Source organism: Enhydra lutris, unplaced genomic scaffold, assembly GCF_002288905.1.
Source record: "Enhydra lutris kenyoni isolate GAN:26980312 unplaced genomic scaffold, ASM228890v2 scaffoldscaffold108, whole genome shotgun sequence".
Lineage (NCBI taxonomy): Eukaryota > Metazoa > Chordata > Mammalia > Carnivora > Mustelidae > Enhydra > Enhydra lutris.
Window position 1 is genome coordinate 937323 of NW_019154192.1, and position 18880 is coordinate 956202.

Consider the following 18880-nt stretch of genomic DNA (forward strand, 5'->3'; position numbering starts at 1 on the left):
TTATATTAGTTATTTTCAACTATTGCATCCTCAGATAAACTGCACTTGATCATGTATTTTTTTTAACATGTTGACTGAATTTCATTTACTAATACTATGTTCAGGAATTTTACAATGTATTCCTGGGGGTATATGATCTGTAGTTTTCTTTCTTTTGTATTTATCAGGGTGTATTTTGCTTCATAACGTAAGCTTTGTGTATTTTTCTCCTTTTTTCTGGAAGAAATTAATTATATATTAATGGTACTTCTTCTAAGTATTAGGTATAATTTTTTAGTGAAACCATCTGGGTTTGGTGATACTTGTTTTGGGGGAGTTTTTAAATCCTGAATTCAGTTTCCTAATCATTGTATTCTATTCAAGTAGTCTATTTTGGCTGAATTGTAGTAATTTGTGTTTTTAAGTGATGTCGTTTCATGTAATTTTTCAAAGTTATGTATGTAAAGTTGTTTTTGTTCTCTATTATCCTTTAATGTCTATAGTGAGATCTCTGTTTTACTTCTTTTCCTAATAAATTTTTCTGCCTCTCTATTCCCCCCATAATCATTCACTTTATTTCTTAAAGTCAACATATGAGTGCAGTCATGTGATAACCTTTCTCAGACTTATTTTGCTTAGCATATATACTCTAGCTCCATCCACACTTTTATAAATGGCAAAATTTTCACTCTTTTTATGGCTAAATAATAATCCATATTTGTATATGTTGTCTGGGGGTGGGTTTTGTGGTTATTTTGAAAAGAAGGTATATTCTGCAGATGACGTAGAGTGGTTTTATAATTGTCAATTAAATCCTGTTCTTTAATTTTTTTGTTGAGTTCAGTTTTTTGCTGGTTTTCTGTCTAGTTCTGTCAGTTTAAAGATGGATGTTGATGTCTCTCATTATTATGGATTTCCCTATTTCACCTTTGAAATCTGTCAGGTTTTGCTTCACATATTTTGTGGCATACACATACTTGATGCATATACATTTGGGATTGCTCTTTTTTTTTGGTAGACTGGCCTTTACTCAATATATGTTACATACTCTTCTCTGAAATCTATTTTATATGGTATTGCTGTGGCCACTTCTGCTTTCCTTTAATAGTTTTATATCTTTTTGCATTTTTTTACTTCTACCCTGCCTACTTTATATCTTACAATATTAGTAGCTTCTCTTAAGCTCAGCCTTATAACTAGAATGTCTAAACCATTTGTATTGGGGCGCCTGGGTTGCTTGGTCATTGAGCATCTGCCTTTGGCTCAGGTCGTGATCCTGGGGTCCTGAGATCAAGCCCACATCGCAGGGGGCCTGCTTCTCCCTCTCTCTCTGCCTCTGCTTCTGTTCTTCTCTCACTATGTCTCTATCTGTCAAATAAATAGAGATCTTAAAAAAAAAAAAAAAAGAATTACCTTCCATCTTGAAGAAAATAAATAAATAAAAAATAAGCCATTTATATTTAATGTGACTTTTGATACATTAGGGTTTAAGCTTGCTATTTTATTTATTGTATTGTATTATTCTCTTCTGTCTGCCCTGAGGTATATTTTTTAGGTTTCTATTTTTATTTTTCTGTATTGTATTGAAATATATCTTTGTATGGCCTTTTGAGTATCTTTAGTAACATGTCGTCTCATTGTTGACATCTATAAAATCTTCTAAAAAATATAAACAAACAAAAAAAGCTGTTTGTTTTTCTTATAAAACTGATACTCTATACCCATTAGACAGTAAGAACTTATTCCCCTCTGTGAAGCCACTGGCGTCTATCATTCTGCTTTCTGTCTATATGATTTTGACTGCTCTGATACGTCCTATATAAGTGAAATCATACGGTATTTGCTATCTTTTAGTGACTTACATATTTCACTAACCATACTGTACTTGAGTCTCATTCATATTGTAACATGCTTCAGAATTTTCTTTCTCTTTAAATGAGTAATATTCCACTGTATAAATGGATAAACATTTGTTTATCCATTTTTTCATTGATTGACAGTTTGGATTGCTTTCACATTTTAACTATTCTGAATAAAAATGCTGCTATGAACATAAGTGTACAGATAATCTGTTTGAGACTGCTTTCAGTTCTTTTGGTTATATATATACCTACAGCTGGAATTGCTAGATGATGTGATAATTTCAGATGATGTGAAAATTAAATTTTTTGAGGAATTTGTACTGTTTTGCACAGTGACTGTACCATTTTACTTTTCCACTAACAATGCACACAACTGTAATTTCTTCAAATCTTCGATAACACTTGATTTTTTGTGTGTCTTTGATAGCCATACTGATAATGGGGTGTGAGGTACTTTTCCATTGTAATTTAATATTTCCCTAATAATCAGTGACTTCGAGCACATTATCATGTGGTAATGGACCTTTTTTTTTTTAAGATTTTATTTATTTATTTGACAGACAGAGGTCACAAGTAGGCAGAGAAGCAGGCACAGGGAGAGAGGAGGAAGCAGGCTCCCCACGGAGCAGAGAGCCTGATGTGGGGCTCGATCCCAGTACCCTGGGATCATGACCTGAGCAGAAGGCAGAGGCTTAACCCACTGAGCCACCCATGTGCCCCAGTAATGGACCATTTATGTATCTTTTTAGAAAAATGTCCTTTGCCTGTTTTTTAATTGAGTTTTTTTGGTTTTTTGTTTGTTTGTTTTTAAGTTTTAGGACTTCTTAATGTGTTTTGTATATGATGTTTTTAATTTCTAATATGGAATTTTAAAGTCCTTAATGATAAAGTCCTTAGTAATAAATGGAGTGTTTTTTCTTGAATTTAGATTATTCTGTCCTATGAATACTGTGAGATTTTTCAAATGAGATGTGGTTAAGTGCTCAGTTAAGCTAAACTAATGGTTTGCGTATATGGCTGTGCTGAATTCAGTATAGTTTATCGAAAGCCATGTAATTAAAACAGTAATGACCTAATATAAATGGATATATAAATCATAACGTTTGTGAGGTTTACATAATTTACACTTTTTCTTTTAGGCAAGTTGGACTAATGCCAGTAAAAAGCAACGCGAAAAGCTACTGGAGCTGATTCGTCGTCTTGCAGAAGATGATAAAGATGGTGTGATGGCACACAAAGTTTTGAACCTGCTTTGGAATCTGGCCCATAGTGATGATGTGCCTGTAGACATCATGGACTTAGCTCTCAGTGCCCACATAAAAATACTAGATTACAGTTGTTCCCAGGTATGGGAGTGGTTCTTTACTTGTTTTTTCTTACCTTTTTCCCTTCACTATGAGAATGATTTAGTTATAAGATAATTCCATTATTTTGGTTTTTAAACTAATATTGAAAAATTGGCTTACCTTTGCTTTTTCTGCATTTTTTAATACCATTTACTAAGCACTTTACCTCTCTACAAAAAATTTGTGTAGGTAAAACAAGATTTTATGTAATAGTATTATAGTTCAGTATATAAAGGTAAAGTAGAATCATGAAGTATTAAAGCTGGTAGTGACTTTGGAGGGAAAATCTTCCTCAGAAGTTAATAAAGCTAAGAGAATTTCCTGAATAAAGCTTTCTTTATGTAAGTCACAATACAAGTATTTTCCCTTCTTTTTTTTTTTTTAACCTTTTTTTTTTTTTTAAAGATTTTATTTGTTTATTTGACAGACAGAGATCACAAATAGGCAGAGAGGAAGGCAGAGAGAGAGAGGAAGGGAAGCAGGCTCCCCGCCAAGCAGAGAGCCTGATGCGGGGCTGGATTCCAGGACCCTGAGATCATGACCTGAGCCGAAGGCAAAGGCTTTATTTAACTCACTGAGGCCTCCAGGCGCACCCCCTTTTTTTTTTTTTTTTTAAGATTTATTTATTTATTTACTTGACACACAGAGAGAGATCACAAGTAGGCAAGAGAGGCAGGCAGAGAGAGAGGGAGAAACAGGCTCTCTGCTGAGCAGAGAGCCCCATGCAGAACTCAATCCCAGGACCCTGAGATCATGACCTGAGCCGAAGGCAGAGGCCTAACCCACTGAGCCACCCAGGCCCCCATTTTTCCTGTATTTAACTTCTGCTATTTGTGTTTACTTGTGTTTACTGCTTTCAAGTATGTACTAACATTTTCAGACCTGTTTCTGGATTTTTATAAGTGCTTTATCATATTTCTAATTGGTTGGTTAAAGAATTTTTAAAAAATAGAAAGACTGGACAAAGTTGTTCTTAGTTCTCTGAGGGCTTTACTTTTAGTTGGACTTGAATTTAATCAGGTCTAGCAAGGTCAAGATGATATTAACACATATTGGAAGCCAAGTGTTTGCAGTCTTAAGTTATTTGTTGCACTGATTGCCTTAATCAAAAAAAGTACTGTTGGGGCACCTGGGTTATTCAGATAGTTAAGTGTCTGCCTTCAGCTCAGGTCAGGATCCTAGGATACTGGGATCAAGACCCTCATGCTCAGCAGGGATCCTGCTTCTCCCTCACTCTCTGCCTCTGCTCTTCCCCCAGCTTGTATGCTCTCTGCCTCTCAAATAAATTAATAAAATCTTAAAAAAAAAAAAGTACATATATACACACACACACACACACACACACACACACACACACACACACACACACATTTTAGAGAACTGGGTGAATCCAGAGAACATTTTTTATTTTGGATACTTAAAAATGAAGTTATTATTCATAGTCTCTGGGTTAGTTAATTTCAAGTGTCAATGTAAAACTGATTTTTTTTTTTAAATTCTCAGGAAGAGATAAATTAAAAATTATCCTAACCACTGTCTTACAAGTAGATTAAAAACATGGAGATTTTGGGGCGCCTGGGTGGCTCAGTGGGTTAAAGCCTCTGCCTTCGGCTCAGGTCATGATCTCAGGGTCCTGGGATGGAGCCCGGCATCTGGCTCTCTGCTCAGCAGGGAGCTGCTTCCCTCTCTCTCTCTGCCTGCTGCTCTGCCTACCTGTGATCTCTGTCTGTCAAATAAATAAAATCTTAAAAAAAAAACAAAACATGCAGATTTTGAAAATCATAGTGACAGGGGCGCCTGCCTGGATGGTTTAGTCAATTGAATTTCCGATTATAGGTTGCAGCTCAGGTCATGATCTCAGGATCTTGAGATGAAGCACTGTGTTAGGCTCTGTGCTCAGCAGCAGTCTGCTTCAGATTCTCTTCCTTTGTCTCTCCCTTTGCCCCTCCCCCACACACCCTCTCTCTAAATAAATAAAGTCTTAAAAATCACTTAGTGGAAATGATATATTAGATTTGCAGTTATGCAGTAGGAGTTTCAGATTTATCAAAGGAAAAAAAGACTCCAGTTATTTTATTGGATGACAGTATTTGATTTTTCATTGATTGACTCATTGTACTTGACTACAATAAATGTTTATCTGGCATATCAAATGGTTATGAAGACCTTGAGTTTAAATTATATTTTATTAAATAGAGTAGTGTTATAGAGGCTCAAAGGAACACACTTACTCTAAAAGCTCAAGTGTTGGGGCGCCTGGGTGGCTCAGTGGGTTGAGCCGCTGCCTTCGGCTCAGGTCATGATCCCAGGTCCTGGGTTCGAGCCCCACATCGGGCTTTCTGCTCAGCAGGGAGCCTGCTTCCTTCTCTCTCTCTGCCTGCCTCTCTGCCTACTTGTGATTTCTGTCAAATAAATAAATAAAATCTTAAAAAAATAAATAAATAAATAAATAAAAGCTCAAGTGTTGGGGTGCCTGGGTGGCTCAGTGGGCCTTCGGCTGGGGTCATGATCCCAGGGTCCTGGGATCGAGCCCCACATCGGCGGGCTCTCTGCTCAGCGGGGAACCTGCTTCCTCCTCTCTCTCTGCCTGTCTCTCTGCCTACTTGTGATTTCTGACTGTCAAATAAATAAAAAAATCTTTAAAAAAAAAAAAAAAGCTCAAGTGTTACTTCTTCCTTTATTCAGTTGTTGGTATCATTGCCTGGCACAGTGTCCTAAGTTACCACATTAGTAGATAACTAGCTTTTATGGGATTTAATAAAAAGAGTTTTCGTTTTTTCAACTTCAGGTCTCATTTGGTGTATGTTTTTATTATTATTATTATTATTAATATGTTATATTAGTCACCATACAGAATATCATTTGGTGGGTTGGTTGGTTTTTTTTTTTTTTTTTAAAGATTTTACTTATTTATTTGACAGAGACAGCAAGAAAGCAAATACAAGCAGGGGCAGTGGGAGAGGGAGAAGCAGGCTTCCCATAGCGGGGAGCCCAATATGGGGGCTCTATCCCAGGAACCTGGGATCATGACCTGAGCCGAAGGCAGACGCTTAACAACTGAGCCACCCAGGCGCCCCCATCATTAGGGGTTTGTTTCATTTTGTTTTGTTTTTTTTGGCTTTTGATGTAGTGTTCCATAATTCATTGTTTGCATATAACACCCAGTGCTCCATGCAGTAAGCCCTCCTCAATAGCCATCACCTGCCTAACCTATCCCTCCACCCTCTCCCTTCTGAAACCCTGTTTGTTTTCCAGAGTCCAGTCTCTCATGATTCATGATGTAGTTATTTAAAACAAATGAATATGTTATTCTCTTGCCCTGTCAATCCAAAGCACTTTTTTAATGAGTCATGATGCATTTACTATTCATGGATAAATATTTTTAAATCCATAAAAATGTTCATAGAATACAGCCCTATAACATTTCCTGGGGAAAAAATTAATTTTTTCCTGGGGAATGATAAAAAAACAGCATGACATTTATAGACTAGACCATTATTCTTTTCTTTTCTCTCTCTCTTTCTCTCTCTCTCTCTTTTTTTTTTTTTTTTTTTTTTTTTTTATTTATTTATTTTAGAGGGAGAGAGCACGAACATGGGTGTATGCACGAGCTGGGAGGGGGAAGAGGAAGAGAATCCCAACCAAACTCAGCCTTAAGAGCTGAACTGACACACAGCTCAATTTCTCCACCATGAAATCATGACCTGAACCAAAAGAAATTAGCTTAACCAACTAAGTCACCCAGGGATCCCCTGGAATAGACCATTCTTCTTTGCTGAAATGAAATGAATGAAAAGTGAAAATCACATAAATACATGAATACCCTCTTCAGCATATTGTGTAGTCATTAAAATGTCTGTTGGTGGATGGCTGTCCATGCTATTTAGTGGAAATACTTAATATAAGAACTGTTTTGTTTCTAAAAGAGATGTGCATGTGCTTGCAAAATGTACTTTTAAGTGAGACAATAAAGAAATACACAAAATTGGCTTTTCTTCCATACACATGTACAGAAATAGAGTCATTCCAATTAAAAATATTAGTACTCATGTGAATTTCTGATTACTAGTGATCTTGATAATAAGAAAAGCAAATACACATTTTAGCATATTAGAAATAAACATATTCCTACAACATCCTTGAACGTTCTTAGTTTGCCTTTAGGGTGAGTGCCTGTATCTGTTTTCTGTAACATTCTTGTATGTTGGGTTTTTTTAAGTTTTATTGTAATAAAAGATGTGTATATTTTTAAATAATATAAAGTTTATGTAAAGTGTGTTTATTGCATAATTTTTCTTATGTATTCTCATACTGTTATTTTCTGGATTAAAGGTAAATTTTTAGGTTCCCTGCTCCTATTAAAAAAAATAGGCTAACATCATACTCACATGGTAACCATTTGGATTATATGTTTTTGCCAAGTTTTGTAATACCAAAACCTTATAAAACACTGAATAGAAATGAAATCTTCACAATGAGCATATATTTTAAAATCAGACTTACAAATATGCCTAAACTTGGGACTCATATCTTGGTGTATATATATCTAAATCTGCATTACTCCATTTTTATAGTAGTTTATTTACTCCATTTACATTTTGGAGCTTTGGTGATCATTTCAAAATAAGAACATACTTATTCCTAATTTTTATGATCCTTATCTTAAAAGCTTTTCTACTTTATTATTCTCAAAATAATTTGAAGACAGAATTATATTGAATACTGGTCCATATAACCATTAACTTTTTGTGTGTGTATTTAAGGATCGAGACACACAGAAGATTCAGTGGATAGATCGCTTTATAGAAGAACTTCGTACAAATGACAAGTGGGTAATTCCTGCACTAAAACAAATAAGAGAAATTTGTAGTTTGTTTGGTGAAGCACCTCAAAACTTGAGGTAAGGTTTTTAATATAGAAAATTTTCTAATTTTTATGTATATAGTATGGTGAAAACAGCGTACCAATTAAAGCAAATGTTAAAATAGCAATTTAATATCAGAATTGAAAGATACTGACTTAAGCTATATGTTCAAAATTGTCTTAGACTTCTAGCTAATACACCAAACATTATGGCATGGGTTGTATTTATCCCACTCTTGAGTTTGTTTTACCCTTTTTATGCGTTTCACGATAAGAATTAATTTATGAAAAGATTTTATTTAAAGATACTTTTTACTATGTTTATTTTATTCAGATTTTTCTTAAAGAGCAAATTTTATGTGTTTGGCCTTGATGCTAAATGGTTATGGAAATAATTTACTTTTTTGTAATCAATTTGGAACTAATGACACATAAAAAATAATATGGATAAATCTTAGGAATAGTGCAACAGGGTTTTCAGTGCAGATAGGATTCCTGATAGTGAGCCCTAGTTTTTGTCTAACCTGCAATAATCATAGACTCTCTAACCATTTAGAAGCAGTTTTCTTGGGGCGCCCGGGTGGCTCAGTAGGTTAAAGCCTCTACCTTCAGCTCAGGTCATGATCCCAGGGTTTTGGGATCCAGCCATGCATCGGGCTTTCTGCTCAGCAGGGAGCCTGCTTCCTCCTCTCTCTGCCTCTCTGCCTACTTGTGATCTCTGTCAAATAAATAAATAAAATCTTAAAAAAAAAAAAAAGCCGTTTTCTTGTAAGACAGTTGCGTGATTGCCAAAATTTTTCACAGTTCTAGGTGGATATAAATGTGTGTGCCAACAGGATTCCTGTTCAAACTGAATTACAGAATGCCTTTTTTTTTCCCTTATTTTTTTGAGAGAGTGAACAAGTAGGCAGGATGGGGTAGAACTAGTGGGGGTAGACAGAGAGATCATCTGGAACAGGCTCCTCACCCAGACCAGAGCTTGATATAGGGCTTGATTTCATGACCGTGAGATTATGACCTGAGCTAAAGTCAAGAATTAGATGCTTAACCAACTGAGCTGACCAGAAGTCTTTATAGAATCCCACTTTTATGCTTTAATTTTTCAAGTTGGATCTTGATTTTTTTTCCCCCCAATGCTGGAAAAATTACGTGAAATTAGGAATCTTTGTGGGCATAAATACTGGAGGAAATCGTGAAATAATCTGTAGATACAATTTTTTTTTTTTATAAAAGACATATATGTCTTTTATCAGACCCATTTTTTGGTTGCTTATTTATTCATGCAGTATTACATAGTCTTCGAAGGCAAATGATTTAATCACCAGTGGATTAATAATGATGTGAGCATTGGTTGGTTTCATTGAAAATGGCAAAACAAAGGGAACTGGGTATCTTTCTGGTTGTATCCAAGGGCAAAAGTGGTTGCAAATTCAGTGTTACAGAATGAACTTTTAAGGGCTAATATACTTGCTCATGCAAATTTGTTCCTGTGCTTTGATATTTATATAAGATTAATAACATGGTTGAAGTTGGAGAATACTGATTGGTGATTTTCATGTAAGATGAGAATGTTAAAATAAATATGTTTCGAGATCGTGATTATTTAAATTGCTTGATACTTTGGTCTTTAAAGGAAGATATTGACCCAGTTTTTATTAGGAAAGTAAAACATTTTAAATATCTGAATTAGCAGCTGGCATAGTCTCTGTAAATTCTTAGTTACAACAGTGTTCATTGCCTAATTATACTGTTAAGTTCTTCTCGTTTTAGTCAAACTCAGCGAAGTCCCCATGTATTTTATCGTCATGATTTAATCAACCAGCTTCAGCACAATCATGCCTTAGTTACTTTGGTGGCAGAAAACCTTGCAAATTACATGAATAGTATTCGACTGTATGCTAGAGGTATGTGTTGTAAACTAAAATTAACTGTTGAGAATCAGCATAGGTTTCCCTTCTTTGGTTTTTGTTTTATCCTCAGTGTTAATTATGTCAGAAATGAAAATATGTGTTTTTACGTGGATCAGAAGATGGAAGTGAAATACTCTTATAAATCCACCCAGCATCCCAAAATTTATACCAACTAAACTTTAGGTCAGCTTTTCAAGGCATGTTACTAAATGCTTATCTTTTCACATCTTGGAGCTCTGTCTGCTATTACCACATTAGTTGCTATTCTTTTGGGTATTTCTGAACTTACTTTAAATTTTTGCATTCACTTGCCACACTGCTTTTCAAGAAAACTTGATTAATAATCCCTTTGTTAATTTTGACCAACTTTGTTTTGGAATAATACATTACAGTTGTTTTTAATAAAAAAATTTAACATGTTCCATTGTTCAAAAAATATTATTAGCAATTTACAAGATGAATGACATATGTTCTCTTTGGTTCTAAGATTATGAGATTGTTTAAATATGTTGAGATAAACTTTCCTCTGGTTTCAACAAAAAAAAACTTTTTAATATTTGCCATATGAGGACTCTCTTCTTGGTGCTTTAAAGATCAATTCCAACATTATGTGTCCTTATCAAAAGGTTTACTGGAATGTATGTGTGCTGGAATACAAAGCATTCTTCCGATATCTGTGCCTCCTCTGTATTACACCAGATTTGTAGACAAACAGACAAAAACCCAGCTGCCTTGTAGGCCCAATTTTGTATATTTAAGTATGGAAAAGAAAAGTTTTCTGCTCTCCAGTTGAAAACCGGATTGAGCATAATGTGTAGCTGAAACCACTACTACTCTGTTAATGTGCTATGTCAGGATGAATAGAATCGAGTTGCATATTAAAAATGTGGATATTTTTGGGGCCCCTGGGTGGCTCAGTGGGTTAAGCCGCTGCCTTCGGTTCAGGTCATGATCTCAGGGTCCTGGAATCGAGCCCCGCATCGGCCTCTCTGCTCAGCAAGTAGCCTGCTTCCTCCTCTCTCTCTGCCTGCCTCTCTGCCTGCTTGTGATCTCTGTCTGTCAAATAAATAAATAAAATCTTTAAAAAAAAAAAAGTGGGTATTTTTAATACTCATTATTTGACTCTAATGATGGGCTCTTTGCTTGTGCTTGTGCCTTAGATGGTTGAGGTGTATATTGTTTGATGGTTTGGTTGAGTAACAGGTGCTTGTAAAAATCCTCACAGAGCAGAGAGCTCTATGTGGGGCTCTGTCCCAGGAGTCTGGGACCATGACCCGAACCAAAGGCAGATGCCCAACCACTGAGTGACCTAGGCACCCAAGTGTAAATTAAAAAGTATTTTTACCTAGTATTACTCATTTTTATTGAGCTAGTAACTCTTTGGAGACCTACAGTAGGAAAGTACAAGATGAGACTTGAACATGATAATGTCATAAAGTGTTTGTAAAGAAGTATATTGGCATATCAAAAAGATAAAGAAGTTATTGCTCACTATGTCAGTCTGTAATACTTGAATCATCAAAATAATGACACTGTGGGGGTGCCTGGGTGGCTCATTTGTTAAGTATCTGCCTTTGGCTCAGGTCGTGATCCCAGGTCCTGGGATCGAGCCCCACAGTTAGGGTTCCCTGCTCTGCAGGAAGTCTGCTTCTCCCTCCCCAACTCCCCCGTGCTTCTGTTCCTTCAAAGCTGTGTCTTTCTCTGTTAAATAAATAAATAAAATCTTGAAAAAAAAAATAATGCTGCTATGGATCATAGCCTTTTCGGTACATAGTGCTTGAGGCCTTAGCGATATAAAAAAATCCACCCAGCATCCCAAAATTTACACCAACTAAACTTTAGGTCAGCTGTTCAAGGCATGTTACTAAATGCTTATCTTTCCACATCTCGGAGCTCTGCTATTACCACATTAGTTGCTATTCTTTTGGGTATTTCTGAACTTACTTTAAATTTTTGCATTCACTTGCCACACTGCTTTTCAAGAAAACTTGAAAAATAATCTGCAAAGAAAAAAATATTATTTTTTTATTTTTTATTAACATATAATGTATTACCAGCCCCAGGGAAGAAAATACATTTTAATGTTAGTAAATATAAACTGCAGTATTGACAAATAAATTGTAAAACGTTATATTTTTTGTTAAAAAAAAGGTTTTAATAAGTCTGAATTGACTTCTTCCTTTTTGAGTAAAATATCTCACATGCCCACAAAATAGCATACATAATATTTCTAGGATAAATGTACTTTTTAATTTTTCCTTTGCTTTTTCACTGACTCTGAAGATTTTTCACCTAGCATATATGGTGTTAATAAAGGAAATCCAAAGTACTAATTCTGTGTTTTAAAAATAGGATTTCCCACTGAGACTAGACCTGGTTATATTTGTTTTGTAATCATACTGGGATGGTAAGTTTTTTTAATATCTGAGGCTGTTAGAGACATTGGTACTCTGGTGTTGGAGTACCCTGATAACTTTATCAACTATAGTAGTGCCTTAGTCACCCTAATTTTTTATGAGTGCCTTTAGTGATATTTTTACTCTAGAATTCTTTCCCTATAAGAAAACTTTTAGTATTAATGGGGGAAAATGAAGGGAAAAAATCATAAACTTTATTCACAAAGTGCTTCAGTATATGAAGAATGAAAGAGAGTTGTGCTGAAAAATTTTTGATTGCACATCAGTGAATTTTATTTTCCTTTTGGCTATGTAAAATGTTAATTTGGATATGTTAATTGGATATATGTCAATACCATTATTATAGGTTGCCTGATAATAAGTGATTATTGACTTTATAAATTCTTTTAGTAAAAGTTAACAGTGATGTGGATATACATGTGTATTATGCGTAATTTTTATTAATTTGCAGACCATGAAGACTATGACCCACAAACTGTGAGGCATGGAAGTAGATACAATCATGTTCAAGAAGTCCAAGAACGGCTTAACTTCCTTAGGTTGGTTTTAAGCAACTAGTGCTGTTCTCTTTAAGGCACAGATAAAAAAGCAGTGTTAATATTCATTATACCTGTACTTAACATGGCCATTCCACCCTGCAGATGAATATTTTCCCACATAAAAAGCATTGCCAAAATTTTATGTAACATTTCCTATGTGTTGCATTTTTAAATACTTTCAAATTATTTGCTAAACTTTAACTTCTGTCTTTTTTTGAAGACAGCACATTTTAAGTTTTAGAATATAGTTTATATTTATGTTAGAAATAAAAATTGATCATTATACGTTCTCATACTTCAAAGTATAAGACAAAAACAGCTCTAGGGAACTACATTTTCATTAAGGCTGTCATGACAGTAAGGAATGGGGTTTTGGTGTGCTTTGGGTGCTTTGTTTATCCTAACAGTGGCTAACAAAAGTTAATCTAAAATAACATTCAGAGGTGGTTGAGGAAAAATTGCCTGTCTTTTAAAAAAACAAAACTAAATTTGTGTTAGGCTGAATTGGTCAGTATATTTAGCATTTAATGACATGTGTATGTGGATATGTATATGTAGCTTAAATAATGAGAGATTTCTTAGGAGTGCAGTTACCAGATCCTAGCAGAAAAAGCATATTTGAATCAAAAATATTGTCAGAAAAAAATATTGAGGCTTTTTTTCATAAAATCTGTTCTATTTATTATTTTCAGATATTAATTTGGGGGAATTTTCTCTTAGGACTATGTTGTTTACTGTATTTCTGTTACTGAACCATATAATAAGTTAAGGAGAAATATTTAGATTGACATATAGTATGTTATATAATTAATCAATGACTATATTTAACAATTTTATAATATGTTGAATTGATCTCATCTTCTCCAGTATTAGTGTTTATGTCATTTGAATTTGAGAAAAAATCTAGTTATCAAATTTTATGACATTTCCTTAAAGGGCCCCCTTTTTTAAATCACGTATAGTGGGCTATTGTTGTTGATGGGTGTATATTGTATCTCTTGGTCTATTGGAAGAGAAAAATGGTTTGGAATTTATCTACTCTATTAATACGTTAACAAAATCTGTTTCTATGACACCAATAAAGTTACTGCCAAAGTTGCCAAAGTTACTGGGAGTCTTAGTTTGAAAAGTTTTGCATTTCACTGCAAACAATAGTGCATTTTTTGTGTTTTATTTTTTTGGGCCTTTTGTTCAGTTACATATGAAGGTGTGAAGGATTAGATAGGATTAAAAGCTAAAAGGCTCTTTATACACAGACTTATAATTAAGGAGATGTTGGAGAACGTATAGTTAATACCCAAAACAAGAACCTCACAGACATTAAATAAATACATCCTACTCTGTTGGACAGGAAGTCTCTGTGATTTGTTAAGTAAGAATTAAATGCAAAATTAGCTTCTGTTTTCTTTCAGTTATTCACGGAAATAGTAAACAGTAGGTGGAGCAACTTCTAGCTAGAGGAAACTAGAATCTGAAGAAAGAGACTACTTAAACTAGAACCGTCATAATTTTACTTTATAATGACTTAATGACTTTAATAGTGGCATAATTAAAAGCTCTGGAAAACATCACTGAATATTATACTAATGATTATTAACATAGAAATGAGCTTAAATAACATTCACTTACCTCTGAAAGTTATATAGTGTAATACACCATTTTCTGGTGAAGCCATATAAGTTTAGGAAACTTAAATCAATATCTGGCTTCAAAAGCTGATTTTGTAGAGAACAGAACAAGGAAGAAATTTTTAATATTTAGGTGAAGTCTCATAGCTTGTTAAGCTTGTTATGCTTGTTAAGTAGATGAGTTTATTTTTTTGCAGCTATCTATACGTTCTTTTCAAAGAATAGCTCTTTAAGCAGTAATAAAATTTTAATTGTGATAAATGTAAGTTCAGGCATATATTGAAAGAAATTATGTTTGGGGATTGCATAGATCTAATTACTGATTATTTTAATTTTTCCAAGATTTTTATTGAAGGATGGCCAACTGTGGCTCTGTGCTCCTCAGGCAAAACAAATATGGAAATGCTTAGCAGAGAATGCAGTTTACCTTTGTGATCGTGAAGCCTGTTTTAAGTGGTATTCCAAGTTAATGGGGGATGAACCAGACTTAGATCCTGATATTAATAAGGACTTCTTTGAAAGCAATGTGCTTCAGCTTGATCCTTCCCTTTTAACTGAAAATGGAATGAAATGTTTTGAACGATTCTTCAAAGCAGTTAATTGTCGTGAAGGGAAACTAGTAGCAAAAAGAAGAGCCTATATGATGGATGATTTGGAACTAATAGGATTAGACTACCTTTGGAGGGTAAGTGAGAAGTAGGAACTCTTGTTTGCAGACATTGTACCTGAGGTCTTCTTTTAAATATACTTAAATCATAATTTTGCCTGTAAGATATTTGTATTTATCACCTGCTTTGATGCTTGTCATAGGAAATCTGGGGGAAGAAATTGTTCATCTTCAGCTTCTTACTATATCACTTCTGTTTGCCAGTTACTTGGGGCTTTTTCCCCTCCATTTTTTCTTTTATCATCTACCACTGGTGTTCTTGTTTGACTTAACCCAGAATCTTTTCAGATGCATATGAGTATACCATTCATTGTCTACCCACACATTTTTATCCACCCCTCATGACAATTACTGTCTCTTTTACTTAGATTAGCTCTTAGGAGTTATTGTATGTTTACTGCCAAGATGAATAATGGATAGAAGAGAAGACTTTTATTTGGGAGGAATTTTGAGTTAATACCTTTATTGACACTGTTTAATTTTTTATGTGTTTAAGTATGTGGGAAAGTAAAGTTTAACTGTACTCTATTTAAGGCTAACATTACCATTTCGGTAGTATAAATAAATCATGCTGCCATCTTAAATCTAACCTGTTTTAAGTTATATGTTTCAACTTTTACTATATTTTTGTTGTATTGAGTTTTTGTTCTTTGTATTTTTTGCAGACTACCAATTAAGATTTTCTGTCATTTTTCATTAAAGTCACCAATTTTCAAATTTTGTTAAAAATCAGTAACCTATAATAAAAAAATTATATAATACTAGTTGAATTGCTCCTTGAAAATCTCACAGCTTGTCTACCAGTTGCAGAGTTAAATAATACTGATTGAATTTTATTTTATCTTCTTCATTTTTAATCAAATTTCTCTACTCAGAACACCTACATTTTAGATATTTTAGTTATTTTCAAGTTTATTTAATTTTATGTTGCTTCATTTTAAGTGCCAAATTAAAATAGTTCTTGAATGTTACTAATACTCAAATTTTTGGATCTAGGTTGTGATTCATAGTAATGATGACATTGCCAACAGAGCCATAGATCTCCTTAAAGAGATATATACAAACCTTGGTCCAAGGTTACAGGTCAATCAGGTGAGATTTCAAGTGCATAAAAACATCTTCTTCAGCTAACTCAGAAGTGCTCTCGTGTTCAGAAGAAGCTTTTTAAATTTATAACTAGAAATTAATTTTTTAACTCTGTCAAAATATTTAAGATTTTAATCCACATTTGTCCCTTAAAAGTACTAACTGAAAGAATGTTGGTTTGGAAATTACCCTTAGGTGGTTAGTATTGTATTGAACAACATTATTTTTTTATGTTGACATAGCCAATTTTATATTGGACATTAGGTCCCAAACCTTTTTTCCTTGTTGTTATTTTTAATAATAACATTGTTTAATTTCTCATTTTCTTGTTATCAGCTTCCTTATGTGTATTATGTTATGTATAGTATATAAATATAGAACTGATAGTTACCTACAAGTTGAAATTTTATTTCACTTTTTCAGATTACTGCCTGCCATATTTGTTTTTGAGCAACTTCAACTCTCTTTCTTGGGCATATTATTTATAGGTTGTTATCCATGAAGATTTCATCCAATCTTGCTTTGATCGTTTGAAAGCCTCATATGATACATTGTGTGCTTTGGATGGTGATGAAGACAATATTAATTGTGCAAGACAAGAAGCCATTCGAATGGTTCGAGTATTAACTGTTTTAAGGGAATATATAAATGAATGTGACAGTGATTATCATGAGGAAAGAACAATTCTACCTATGTCAAGGTTTGTAAGAAATTGATCCGTTAGTTAATTTGCAGTCATTTATTGTTTTCCTAGCCAATTAATTAGGAAACAAATGACTTTTATAGGTTAAAAGGGCAGTAAAGAAATTTTCATTCTGGATTTCTGTGTCCTGTCTTTTAAAAACATTTTTTGCATTCTCATAGATATATTTTTCTTTTGAGTAGAAAATTTTGATTTATATTTTAGCTAGGCATTATCAGTTATTAAGTACAATTTTTCTTTCTTTTTCTTCTCTTTACTTTACTTTCTTTTCTTCCTACCTCCCTTCCTGTCTTGTTTGATTTGGTTCCAAGCTATTACCATCTACTAAGTGGGAATGATATTTTATAGCTGCTGTGTATTTTTATTTTAATGATACTCATTCACACTAGTAAAAATAAAATTCTTAAAAGCTATTTATTTAATAGATATGAATAAGAAAGTCTTGAAATGGTCTTTGCTAAATTTTCTTTAGATTTGGGAACTACTATAAAATAAATAATTTACTAAATTATTTATTAGTATAATTATAAATAAATTCAATATTATGCACTATGAATCAGATAATCATAAATTAAGTAGACAGCAAGCTGAATTATTTAAAAATAGTTCAAATGGCATTTTTAGATTTGGGAGAAGTTTATAGAGTAAGTACTATCAGATTTTTTAAAATTGTGATCACTATTATGAATAATATAAAATGCTTCTTGAATATTTTTGTTTTGGACCTTATCTGTGAGAAGAGAGCATTGCAAGATAAGTATTTTTGAGTGTTTTTAAGAATTTTTGTGAATGTTTAAGGAAATGTGCATTTTAACATTTCTGTTGATACTTTGAAGTGCATCCCTTCTATCTTTGAAAATACTCTTAGTGTACTAAACTTTTGTAGCTTTAAATTAACTGATGTCTATTACTACTGAGCATAAAGTGGAAATCTCTGGTTCTGCAGCCATAGAAACAAAGATTAACCACAGTGGAATATAACCATATTATATTTCCAAAATTAACTAATGTTCGTAACTTATAGAAGCGGAAAGGTATTTTTAATAGTCTAAAAAAAGTAAATTTAACTATCTTCCTCATAATAAGAGAATAGTTGCCCCAGTTTCATGTTGTTGGTGGGCTGCTGAATATGGCTATACTTTTTTAAAATTTATATATATATAAATTTTATATATATATATATATATATTTTTTTTTTTTAGAGCATTCCGTGGTAAACACCTCTCTCTTATAGTTCGATTTCCAAACCATGGCAGACAGGTTGATGACCTGGATGTATGGTCTCATACAAATGATACAGTTGGTTCTGTACGACGATGTATTCTCAACCGTATTAAAGCAAATGCAGCCCATACAAAAATTGAACTCTTTGTGGGTGGTGAGCTAATGGATTCTGAAGATGACAGAAAGCTAATAGGACAATTAAACTTAAAAGATAAATCAGTAAGTACATACAAAATTTTCAGATACTCCCAAAGAGGGGGGTGCCTGGGTGGCTCAGTGAGTTAAAGTGTCTGCCTTTGGCTCAGGTCATGAACCCAGGGTCCTGGGATTGAGCCCCGCATCGGGCTCTCCGCTCGGCGGGGAGCCTGCTTCCCTTCTTCTCTCTCTCTGCATGTCTCTCTGCCTACTTGTGATCTCTATCAAATAAATTCTTTAAAAAAAATACTCCCAAAGAATTAAACATTGAAGCTGTTTTTTATTCACTCAGTAAATGTTTAGTGAGACTTATGCTCAGTTTTCTCCATTAAGTTTTTGGGTTATAACCCTGAAAAAGATAGGTATCATCATACTTGTATAGTGCAGAAAATAAACTACCAAATGGTTTTTTTTGAACATTACTTTTTAAAAATTTCTAAGATTAAACCATAATATATTTT

General features: G+C 33.7%; 1 protein-coding gene across 4 annotated transcripts in view; it reads left to right on the forward strand.

Annotated features, from left to right (window-relative positions):
* Nucleotides 1–18880, forward strand: part of LOC111139452 (probable ubiquitin carboxyl-terminal hydrolase FAF-X) — a 149302-nt gene that overhangs the window by 53864 nt on the left and 76558 nt on the right. For 2 of the 4 annotated variants that reach the window (XM_022491710.1, XM_022491712.1), the window contains exons 12-18: nt 7951–8087; nt 9821–9954; nt 12829–12916; nt 14887–15229; nt 16208–16303; nt 16786–16997; nt 18203–18443. In XM_022491710.1, the coding sequence (XP_022347418.1) occupies nt 7951–8087; nt 9821–9954; nt 12829–12916; nt 14887–15229; nt 16208–16303; nt 16786–16997; nt 18203–18443 (1251 nt within the window). Of the gene's footprint in view, nt 1–2971; nt 3188–7950; nt 8088–9805; nt 9955–12828; nt 12917–14886; nt 15230–16207; nt 16304–16785; nt 16998–18202; nt 18444–18880 lie in introns of those variants that run through there. The other 2 variants (XM_022491713.1, XM_022491711.1) reach the window with 2 other exon arrangements.